Genomic DNA, 12,647 nt, shown 5'->3' on the forward strand with positions numbered 1-12,647 from the left:
TTTTCTTCTAACACAATAACATTTAAGTACCTATAAATGAGCATCAAATATTTCTAAATAAATAAACATAGGAAAACACAAATGGAGTGTTTTTTTCTAATTCTGAAATGTGACGTAAATAAAGGTTTTATTAGATCAAAACAAATAAAGGCACTTTACTTGTTGATGCATAAATGACAAATATTCGCTGAAATCCGGTTTGTACACATTATTATTTGTGTGCTATATGGTTTTAAAGGGCCTCCTTAGGAGTTTGGTGGACGGTTTTCACCGTCCGCCAAATGTCCGATGAGGAGGTTGCCGCCACACAGGCTACCTCCCCTCTGGACCCAGTAAGAGTTTCCCGCTAGGCTGGCAGGCAGAAACCTCGCCCAGCGGGACACAGGCTAAAGCAATGTCTCTGGCTCAAAATCGAGCCGGCAAAAATGCTGTAGCCAGAAGGGTGCAAAGCAGACAGTGAACACTGCAAGGGTGCTGGGCAGGGGGGGGGCCCTGAACTGCCCATGCCAAGTGCCTGTCCTCCGCCAGCCTTTTCATAGCAGTGTTACCGCCATGAAAAGGCTGGCAGAGAATGAGGTCGTAATACCCTGGCGGATTAGGATCTCCGCCACCACCAGACCTGGGATTCCGGCAGAGCTGGTGGTTCCCTGGCGACCGCCACATTAAAACCCTGGCGGTCGGACCACTGCATTGGCAGAAGTCCAGATCGCCACCGTGAGTTTGGCGGTCCTAAGACCGCCACACTCGTAATGAGGGCCATAGACTGTATGCCTGTAAAAACTTAGCACATTTTCCACTTAAATAACCACTGTTTGTTAATGACTGGCTACCACACCATGCTTTAGTAATATATTTATGACAGTGTGCTCCTAAACGCAACACCAGCTACATACTACAACATTACCACTCACCTACTAAATGGACATGGCTCATTTGTGAAACTTGTTGTCTTTGTGAGGCTTAGATTTTTCAGAAACCCTGCAAGTTAAATGATTTAACATTGGTGACAGCACCACTGCCTACTACGGCCACAGATGGACCTACAGCACTGCAAGCTTGCTGTTAGTTGCATCAGATTCCCTCAGCTGCAGGAGCCAGACTTCAAGCAGCAGAATCTACTAAATCACCTGTGGAAACTTAGCAAATACCTCATTGCACATACATTGAATGGCCAAACACACTATATCACTCTTCACTTAAAGTGACAGTTTTTTACACACAGACTTAGAAGCATTCCTGCTCCCACATCCCACTCTGATAACAATACCAAGAGTGAACTAAGAGGCTAATTAGTTGTCATCTGCACCCTTTATGTGGGCTATATTCTTATTTTAAAATGAACATAAATCTAGTCAACCAAGTCAAGCACCTGAGAGAATGTTGTACTGCACACATCCTCATGTACTTCAAGGTTCTCTCATATGCAGGAAAGAAAAAATAGGAGACACAATAAAATAAAATAATTGCCTAGGATCAAACAATTTGAGAAAGTTTTCAAGACACAATTTTCTAGTTTCACATTGTGCGACTAAGTCACTCAATTGATATCCCTTCCTCACTCATGTTTGACAACAACGTTTAATGGTTTGTCTTTCATTCTTCTTGCACGGAGTTAGAGCACTGGGCAGTATGCAGAAGCCACAAAAAAGTCCAGTTCATTTTGGGCTTGAGGGCTCAAGAAGACCTCAACCTGAACCAGACTCGACTGTGTGGCTCTAGCTTCCTATGGCTCTCCCACCTCTATTTTTGCCTTTGTATTCTGTGTCTTATTAAAGCTTAGATGCTGCTACCAGTGGGGTACCTGTTTTGTACGCAAGGACAGGATATCTTTGTTTCCACAGCTGATGACAAATGGCAGCTGTGCTGAATGTGAGGGGAACGTATACTGCTGACAAATGCTGCACATTGTGTGTTTGTTTACATACCAGCTTGGACTGCTTCCGCAGATCCTGTCCTTGTTCTATGCACACAAAAAAAGCTTACATTGTTTCTGACCAGATCAATATACATTCTATGCATGTGCTGGAAGTGTGTACTCTTGCCTGGCACTGTACCTGTTTGGTGTGTTGAAATCTTACTTTGCATGAGATTCAAGCTAACTCTCATACACCCTAGTCCTGTTACTTACACTTGTACTACATTTGACATGCTGCTTGTTCATTGTATATAAGGGGGCATTAAATGGTGCTGCTCCGTGCCACACTTGCTCCATATCTTCGAATGAAGCTTGCAATTTACCCTGCAATACTTCTCTTGTTCCATGTTTTTGAAGGAAGCTTGCATCGACTCGACCTGCTGCACCACACCTGTGCCATGTTTTTTTAAGCAAGCTTGCACTGGCTCTGAGTACCACACTTGTTTTATGCCTTTGAATAATGCTTCCACTGGCCCTGCAGTACCACATTTGTTCCTTGTCTTTGAAGGAAGCTTGCACTGACTGGCCCTGCCATAGCATACTTGTTCCATGTATTTGAAGGAAGCTTGCACTGGCTGACACTGCAGTACCACACTTGTTCCATGTCTTTCACAGAAGATTATGATGCTTTTGACCAGTGATGTATGCCTTAAGCATGTGAGCCAAAGACCACCTGTGATCCTCTTCCTTGTTCTCGATCTATTGCTGTGTGCTTTGGGGCGGACACAACAGCCTCATGTTTTCTAAAAAATAATACATAATCTTGCTTAGAGAAAATAGGTTTTCGGTAAGCCAACTTCATTTATTCATCAGACAGAGAGTCATCCACATATTAACTCAGCATACAGAACAGCATACATAAAACTGTGTGTTGGATTAGCTCCCTTCAGACTTTGCAGTGTTTGGCTCTGGCTAGAAGACAACTGGTGGTCTTCAGGATGTCAGGAAGTCTGAGAGATTATATTTTGCTTACTTATTCTGTATCCTGATGTGTCCGAACGTAGGTGATATCTCCTTTAGTTCGTCCCCCAACAGTTCACCTGCAAATGCAGCCTTTGACTAATTGAGCAATAACAGTACCAAAGGCTGCGCTGCATATGCTCACTAGACCACGCATTTCTTATGCAGAGCATCAGTTATCACTGCTGCATGCTTCAAAGCCATGCACAATCTTTCAACAGTATTCGGCCTACTCTGCATACATTTGTTTTACTGTTCCAAGATGGCAAACTATTGTGAAAAGGTACTTTTTAATTTTTTATTCAAGAAAGTGCCTCCCACATGTAGTTGGCATATGTTTGCTTTTTGTTATACTTAATTTATTTTTAGACTATGCTTGTACTACAAAGAAAACCATTACCTTGACTTTTAAAAGACAAGTGGGAGTTTTCAATGCCAAGACTCTTGCCCACAAAAGTCCACAAAGATCAGACTCACATAGTCTGCAGTGTTGGTCCAAGTGTGGCCAGTGGTAGTTTAGAAAACCTCTGTGGACATTCAAGCTTGATTCCAGCTTACTTCAACAGCTTTGAATTGCACTAGTGGACAGATGCACCAGATACTGCCCCCCATCCCACCACCTCTCCAAGCTCTGCTCCTTCCTGGTGAGCAGTGTACATGTGTGTTGGCAGTGTACTTGTTTGTGTGCAAAATAGCCACTATGTTTTAGGAGTGCATTGTGAAGGATGTACTTGTGTGAATGCAGGGATAAGATTGATTGTTTTGTGAGTGCAGGATAAGTCATCTACAAACTGAAAGCAATGCCTGCGTAAGTATGGAATGAGTCATATGCCTTTGTGAGTGCAGTGGGTGAGGGATGTGCCTATGTGACAGTAGCAGTGTGACTATGGGGTCCATGCATGTTAAATCTTTGTGTGTATGCACTTTACAAGGGCCAAACCTATTGGGTTTGTTAATGTTTTTTAAGACAATGGCTTTGACTTGCAGCAAAGGAGTGCAGGGAGTGGAAATACAATAGTGTGTAGGGGTGTATCAGAATGGTCGTGAATTTTAATATGGCAGATGCAGACTCTGTTAAAGGAGTTTGAGGAGTGCTGGACAAACTGAGATGTCACCCTAGTGAGGGGGCCCAGTTACTGTGCATGCATTAGGGCCCTTGCCAACCTAAGTGTATCTCTGAAATGAATGGGTTATATTCTGTTGCTGTCAGCTGATCAAAGAAGACCCACAACTCCATTGTACCAGATTTCCAATAGTATAGTAGGTGCTCATTTAACTTTCTGCATTGCCAGTCCCTCACTGACAGTGTATCAGGATTTTGGTGATGTCCATTCCACAGACTCCATTGCTAACCCCACTCCTTATCCTTCCAGTAAACTAAGAACTGTACTGAAACCAAGCTCTTTGAAAGATTGTATGGAGAAAAAGGGGAATGGATTGAGAGAGAAAGACAGATAAAACACTCCATTAAGTTCTCAGAGACTAAACCTCTGCAGCATATGATGATATAAGTTGTATTTAAATTTTTTATGAGTAAGTAAAATGTTGACTGATTAACTATGTGAGCCAGTGTTCAAAATCTGGGGCTATAACTACTGTCTGGATGACCAGAATACTGTCAAGGAGCCTATGAGGAGGTCTGTCCTAGTTAGGGGTACACCAGAAGGCATCATGACTTGGAGAATCCACACTAGAACAGGAAAGCAGAATGGCAGGAAAATGGTGCTCAGTGTTGAAGACGAATATCAACCTGAGCTGCCTTCACTACTCTGGCTAAACCGAAGAGGTAAGAAAAAGGTGCAGGCAACACAAACAGTGCAAACGATTCATATTGGAGTAGAGAACCCACCAAATGTGTTGCCAGACAATGTGTAATGCTGTAATGTGTAATGTGTCCCTGCCTGGTCTTAACTGACCACAAAGTTTGTTCTTGCTCTGCCCACCTAGCCCTTGAAGTGATGTTCTTTATCACCTCACAGCACCAACCACCTACACAACTGCCATTTGTACATCTGCCATTGTCTCCAAGGCCAGCCATAGCAAGGCTGTATTGTGGACTTCAATGAATATGAGTACACCCTGCTGATACATGATGCGACCTTTGTGGAATGAAAATTCTGGAATTCATGTCATACAATATCCCAGTTTGAAGCTACACATGCCATTAAAGGATATCTCTTGTAATTCAACTCATACTTTGCAATGCATCCGAAGCTGCAGAGCAAAGCAACTGAAAAATATATAAGTTTAATAACTGGTAGACAATACATCTTGTGACCAGAGTTGCTCATAGAAATCTTAACACTAAACCTTTGGTGGCAAACAGAAAAGCTACAACATTTATAGTCATTATGGTGGAGCAAAAGGTTAACACAGAGGAGTTGACAAACTGGTAATTGAATAATAAGATAGATGGGAGCTTAGCAGACTATCTGCAGTTGGAAGCCACCATCAAACTGCAAACATTTTTAGTTGCAGATGGTGAATGACAAAGTGTTCCTTCCTCAAGATATGTAACAAATTTAAACTTCCTGATGAAAATTTGTTAGCATCACCCAAAAAACAGAACTCAAGGTAAATTTTCAGTCGGACATTCCATGAGGCATTGCAATCATCACAAGCTTTCAGTCTTTGGGATGGTAGGTATCATTTACTGTATTTGAAAAACACCAACCTCATGACCAAAACCCTCTCTCTGCAAAAGGCAAAAACAACTCTAGCCAAGAGTTTCATGCCTAGCAGGTTATTAACACCTATAGGTCTCTTAGCCCTCAGACCTACTTTGACCAGGGTTAGGCGTATCACAAAGCTGCAGTTTATGCTGTTATGCATCAATCCAACAATGGGGTCAACACCTACTTGGTTTAAAACAGCAGATAAAGTAACTTGTAGGCTGTGTGGTTTAGGGAACGATTCCATGATTAATATGCTCTCTATCTGCACTGCAATGCCACACAATCCCTGTCCAACACCCGATACTACCTGAACTGGAAGTCAGTCTCTACGTTAAAAGACCGCTGCAGATCTTCAGCCGGATAAAATACTATTTAGTTATGCATGGATACTTTTGTATTCATTAACGTGTATTGCCACACACAGATTTATGTGCCATAGGCATAAAAAAGTGGTTTTGGTCAATTGCTTTATAATATGTGTGCTATATACTAACGGATAAACTGATGGAACATGTAACTGCTTTAACTAACTATGGACTTTTAAAATAAATTATAAATTGGGCATACATCCCTGTTCTGGCAGAGAGTTATGAGAATCTATTCTTATTTATTGTATTACATGCAAGTTGGGTTGCAAGGCTTTTGATCTACCTAAAGCTTTAAAAAACAAATGATTTAAATGCAAAATAAAATTCTTACCTGTGGCGAATAAATGTCTAATTTTCTGAATGGATTGACAGCAATGAGAATGTCACCAACGTAAGTGTATATCTCATCCCTTGAGTAACGCTGCTGCAATTGTTCTGTCACTGTATTCTGTAAAATAAGACACATAGAACTTTATTATTTGACAAGAGCACTTGGTTAAAATTCACAATTGTGTATTAAATGTTATGATTAAATACAGTATCACAAATATCCTTTAAAATGTCAGAAATGTACAATAGAAACCTAAAGTAAAAGCTGAAAATTGTAATATGTGATTGGAAATGCATTAATTCTGTACACGTAGGAGGGTCGTTTAGACAGGGGAGGTTAACCATCACAAACTGTCCGTGCACCTACATCAACACACAAGCTGGTGGCCTGCTACATTTAGAGGTAAAGGCACAAAAGGTTTTCCACCAGGGGAACCTCAGCTGGCCCCACCACTGGAATGTTTTGACCTGGTGGATTGCCCATCAAAGGTCTACCATTTTGTAGTGATGGTTGGCCGGTCATATTTTAAGGAGGGTGTGTGTCACTGGATTTCCCTTCCTAGAACTGTAATGGAAAGCAAGCCAGTCCTGGCCAGGGAAATTAAACAATGGTGCTGATGAACAGTTAGAAATCTTTTTTTCCCAAAAATAAATTCCTGCTTTGGGAGTTTGCTTTCGTAAAACAGCCAGCAGTATTTCTGGCTGGCAGGGGGAGGGGAATCTCAAAATTGGGTGGATGGCAGGGCAGCCCCAGAACATGTGTATATCCGTTGCTCCTAGCCCGCCACATTTCGGACACTTGATCACCTCCCCCTTCTTAAATTTGGACAGTTTTGCCGGAGATATGTATGCTCTATGTAGAGTATAAAGATGTTTTTTCCTTAATGGGGCCGGCTTCACTACTTCATACAATGTCGTATACGACTTCTTCCACCATAACCCAATCTTGTCGCCTAACATCACCTTGCCCCATAACTTGCTTGGTAGGTCAAAGTTCTTATCCAAAGTTTCTAATATTTCCCAATACCAAACCGCCACCCTCTTCCCCGAAACCGAGAGTGCCAGGTCTAAAAAAGAGTCCTCCAGGGCATTTACCACTCCCAATCCCCCCTTAGTTTCTTTTTCCCACTGTCTTATCTGTAAATATTTTAACCTGGACAGAGAACCGTCCATTATTCTTACCAATTCATCCCAAAGGCATAAAGTACCATCTCGCGCAATCTCCCCCCACCTTTCCACACCTGCCCTTTTAAGTGGTAATGCAAGAATATCCTGACAGCATTCTGGGGTGCCCAGGGAATCACAGATAGGGGCCTGATAGCTATAATAATGTACACCTAACCGCCGCCTCAACTGGTACCAACTCCTTGCCATTCCTTGCAGCACTTTTAGTTTAACTTTTTTGAAGGATTTAGGGTCACCAACTTTAAGTAGAAAAGACTGTAAGCCTCCTTTTTCAGACAACACCATAGCCTTGTACCCCTTGTAGGGGATATGGAAAAGGGTGAACAAAACCAATCGTTCATTTGTGTTCTATGTAATTGTGCTGGGTCGGAATGAAATCTGCAAAAAATGGTTGAATGAGCACTCTCCGAGCTATACAGACTGGTTGAATGCTGCTCTTCGTGCGGCAAATATGGACCTAAATGTGCAGGGCTCAAAGAGAAGCGTAGAAATGTGGTCACCATTATTAAATTGGCAGGGAATAGCCTAAAATCTGCTCCCCTGCTAAGTTTACTCCTGGGTATCTATGTGAAACTGTCCCAATGATTTTTTCTTTGCCTCAGTCCAATGATTAAGCACCGTTCGACGCCTCAGCAGGTCTGTTTAGGCGGACCGGGAGTTACAAAGGTGCACCCCCTGACTTGAGTCTCTCTTCTTAGTCAAGAGGGCGAAAAGGTTACAGGAACGAAGAGGTGTCTCAGTAGGCGGGGCTGAATGAGGACAAAAATATAAAAAATACATTTTATTTTGATGGTTCATTTAAACACAAAGGGGCAGAACCACTTTAAATGTTTGAAAGTCAGAAATCTACTCGTATATTGCAGCCTGTCGTTTTATCGATTTCTGATTCATAACAATTTGCATTTTAAATAGAGTTTTATACCACATCTCTGCCGTTTCTAAGTTCTCTGTATACCAGATGTTTTTTATCCAATACATCATACTGAATAAACCCAGTTCAAAGAATGGAAGGGTGAGTCTGCTTTGCTGAGATTCAAGCTCATGACCTCCAGAACATTACATTTGCCAACCACAAGTTCTCAGATTAGTGAGGCATCCAGCTGGCATATTTTATTTTAGTTTCATGGAACATTTTTAGCATTAAAATTACTTTTTTTCTTATGAACAATTCCCTTCTCAACATGTCCCTGACAATAGCTGTCTGACAATATAAATTGAAATGACAGAAAGGAAGCTTTTGTTATTGATCAGAAAGTTCCTGTCATTGAAAGTGGGATTGACTATGGGAGGACTTGCAGGAGTGCTACTATTACTCAGAAAGACACTAATTCCAACTGAACTGAGCCAAAGAAAAAAGCATTAACTGTCTTTCTGAACCTAGTGTAGAGTTAATCAAGATAAAAAGAATTCAGGAAGGAATCAGTCATTGATGATTATCCAGTGAAAGCTAAGCGGGCCAGAGATGTAGAGCACTGAAGTGCACCACTACTGCTGGTTAGGAGATTCCTTCATCCCTCACAGGAGGAAAATATATCTTTACCCCCAAGTTTTCTAGGTAGTGTGAGGACTCAAAGAACATATTTGATTTACTTTAAAAGCCAACAAGTGCATTGTTTTTTTTGGATCCCGCCAAAGCACTAAAATCTGCTCAAATTCTTCTGTGTACAGCAGAGACAATGATTGCTGAGGATATATTCATTCCCACTGGAGGATACAGGATTATTTTACACTTCAAGGTACAGAAGATAGGAAGGATAAATAGGAGCATGGTTCTAATGAACAAATATTATTTTCAGAAAGAGGGATAGCTGATCTAATTTCTCACACAGTCCAATTCAGAAAGAGGTGATCAAAATCCTGATTAATGGTACTTCCAATGATGATATCCAGTGAGCCAAAGACACAGACCGTTGCCTTGCTATTGATTGTTATTATAATATAGAGGATTTTGCAATACTTGCAATTGATCTTTTACACAAAGCACATTTAAAGATGTGGAAGAATAAGCAACATGGCCAGAGGGAATGTTTACATTACCATCTATCTATCAATCGTAAATATCTTGGGAGTTTAGTGTGGAGTTCATAGTATTAAGCTTCAATATAGGAAATGTTCAGCAAAGAATGGGCAAGATAAACAGTACCTTTATTTCAAGTATAAAATGGGACCTGCATGCATTTCCACCATCACCCATAACACCTACATTTGCATTGCTTTGCATGCTCACACTTGCTTCATCCTGTCCAACTCTAAACAATTCTGATCCAGGATGAGAACAGTCTTCAGACTCCAGATGCACAAAATCTTGATCATGCTGTGTCACAGCCTTTTTGCTCACAATACGAGAATTATCTGCATACTAAATCTTAGACGCATCTTGTAAGACAGTGGTTTATAATTGGGGTGAATGTGAATCCAGCATACAAAAAAGATCACACATTTGTGAGGGTAACACACAGCTTCAACCATTTAAACCTGGTCTCAATCCCCTGTAGTTATGACACAGAGTGGACAGGCTTAATATAGAAAAATATGTAAAGTATTTAGCAGAAACAGTCAAAAAGTCAGAACAATCCCATAAAAATCAAACAATCAATTTAGAAAATGTTAGAAAAATTTAATCAGGGAAATGTCAAACAACAACAAACAAAAAAGGGGAGCCTGAGATAAAATTTCTCAAAGATTTAAGGCAAAAAGCAGCAAGAGAGAGAAAAGCGCTAATTAATAGTTCCCGTTGCTACTTGACTGGGACCTAGCCATAATTTCAGGGCAAGCGCAATCAGGCACGCGTCTATACCAAGAGGGCTATCCTTCTGACTTGGTCTCTGAAACGGAGGGTAAAATGATCCAGCAAGGTAGAGCCATTGAACAAGGTCCAGCGAAAGCAGTTGTTTTTGACAATAGAAGCTCAAAGCAGGAGAAATTCAAATTTTGTAGCCGCCTAAGTCCACTTTTTGGGCTGAAACTTTTTGTGCCTTCACCCATCAAGATTTCAACCCTTGGACTTAGGGTGTGATTACAAGTTTGATGGTCACAAGACTGCCAGACTCACAGTGGTTGTCAGACCGCCGGGGCTGGGGAAGTCCGACTGGCACATTTCAAGTTTGCCAGGCAGACCCACCAATAGACCACTTTCTCTGCCAGGATCCAAGACTCCGACGGGCTGGCGACAGTCCTGGTTGTAATCAACCAGGGTGGTGCTGAACTTAGCACCGCCCTGCTCATTACAACCTTGTTCCCCACCAGCCTTTACATGGTGGTTTCCCCACCATGAAAAGGTTGGCGGAGAACAATTACTTGTGGCCACAGGGTTGTCCCTGCACAGCCCATGCCCAAGGTCATGCAGGGTCCCCCCTGCCCAGCACTCTCAGAATGCGCACTGTCTGTTTTTCAGTTACTCCTCTGCAACCCATTTGGCTGGGTGTTGAATGTGGGAAGTGTACGAGTAAGCTTCTAGCTCCAGGAGTCCCAGTCTGTCCTCTTCCCTATCACATTTGAGTTAGCTGAGAGTCACCCTGCTAAGTCGTTCTGCCCAGATCAAGGCAACCAGCAAAATATTCACTTACTTAAAAGTGGAACGTGGTAAGGGGATAAAGGAATTTTTTCAGTACATGTAAACAGCACTGTAAAGCCACCATTTTTACCATGACCACCTGTCCATTAAATGACAATATAAGAGAAGTTCAGAAACTGAGAGAGGTCTGGAGCCCTGGCAACACTCACCCATATCTGCTCATATTGCTTCTCTGCAAAATGTGCCACCATAATGCCTAGGTATCGGGTTTTGTTGATTTCCCATCTCAGCCCTAGATCAGGCAACTCAGCAAGCTGTCTCTGTCTATATTCTAAGCTGATCCAACAATGTTTCAATCATTTTTGGTTGTGGGTCTGGAACTCTTCCTGAATGTTTGTGGCATTATCAGAGATATGAGACCAAAGCCATCTGGAAAAGTACTAATCATCACACACTTCATACTAATGTCTATTAAAATAGAGGCATTGTTGAAGCACAGAATAAGATAAAAACGTGTCCACGCATTCTGACTTTCATCTTTATTGGTTTACTCTGCACATATCCATCTCTTGCTTTGCTACCATATGACCATATGTAGGGTGCGTTTCCCTAAAACTCCTAAAAGTGCCTGGTACCATGAGGTGGAATACATTCATAGAATTTTACCTTTTCCTTTTCATCTCACACTTTCCGTCCTTAAAGTCATTCAGTTACAAGGATGAACGGAATACGGTAGTTCTAGTAAGCGTGATTTTATTCAGCAGTATAAACACCTCCAGGTCACTATACTCAATGACAGTTCTCTCATCAACATTCTAAGCTGAGCGCCTGGACCATCTAATAGAATGGTGAAGGTGGGGGGAAAAGAAATGGCGAGTTGGCACAGGGGAAGGAATGTACCATGTTTGATATACAAAAGATACGACACACAATATGTAGGCAGGTCTGAGACATAATTACAGGGCTGCTTATGTGGGTGGCACACCGGTGCTGCAGGCCCACTAGTAGCATTTGATTTACAAGCCCTGGGCACCTCTAATGCACTGTACTAGGGACTTACTAGTAAATCAAAAATGCCAATCATGGAAATCCAATCAACAATACAATTTACACAGAGAGCATATGCACATTAGCACTGGTTAGCAGTGGTAAAGTGCTCAGAGTTCTAAAGCCAACAAAAACAGGTCAGAAAAAAATAGGAGGCAGGAGGAAAAAAAGATTGGGGATGACCCTGCATACGGGAAAAAGTCCAACCCACACACACTTAGCTGTAATCACACATGTACCAGTGAATTCCAACCCTTCTAAATCAAGGTTTCATTACCTTCTATTGTAGTATTAGGCCACACTGCTACAGAGTCCATTTGGAGCTGAAAAGATTGCGTCATAAAACTTGCAAATGAAAAAATAAAACGTTTACTAAATCAGTAAACATACAGTAAACATACACATAGACATATAGAAATGTACAATTATATCTCTTCGATCAATCTTTTTGGCACTTTGGTCATTCTTACCGATCTTATTACTGGAAGCTGTAAGTCATCATCCTCTGTGTCAGAGACTGTTAACAATGGTGCACAGGTAACAGCAGTCGCGGAGATTTCAGATTTGGTCCTTCTTTTACCATTTTGAGTTGCAGATCAGTAAAGCACAGGCCTAAAGTGAGAAGAGTTTCTGGTAACAGACTTCCCAGTATG

At 41.6% G+C, this 12,647-nt stretch overlaps 1 protein-coding gene across 1 annotated transcript in view; it reads right to left on the bottom strand.

The window, feature by feature from the left end:
- Positions 1 to 12,647, bottom strand: part of MYO3A (myosin IIIA) — a 1,274,985-nt gene that overhangs the window by 860,235 nt on the left and 402,103 nt on the right. The window contains exon 10 of the mRNA XM_069211361.1: positions 6,250 to 6,366. Coding sequence (XP_069067462.1) covers positions 6,250 to 6,366 — 117 coding nt within the window. The remainder of the gene's footprint in view (positions 1 to 6,249; positions 6,367 to 12,647) is intronic.

The sequence above is a fragment of the Pleurodeles waltl genome, chromosome 10, assembly GCF_031143425.1.
Source record: "Pleurodeles waltl isolate 20211129_DDA chromosome 10, aPleWal1.hap1.20221129, whole genome shotgun sequence".
NCBI classification, from domain to species: domain Eukaryota; kingdom Metazoa; phylum Chordata; class Amphibia; order Caudata; family Salamandridae; genus Pleurodeles; species Pleurodeles waltl.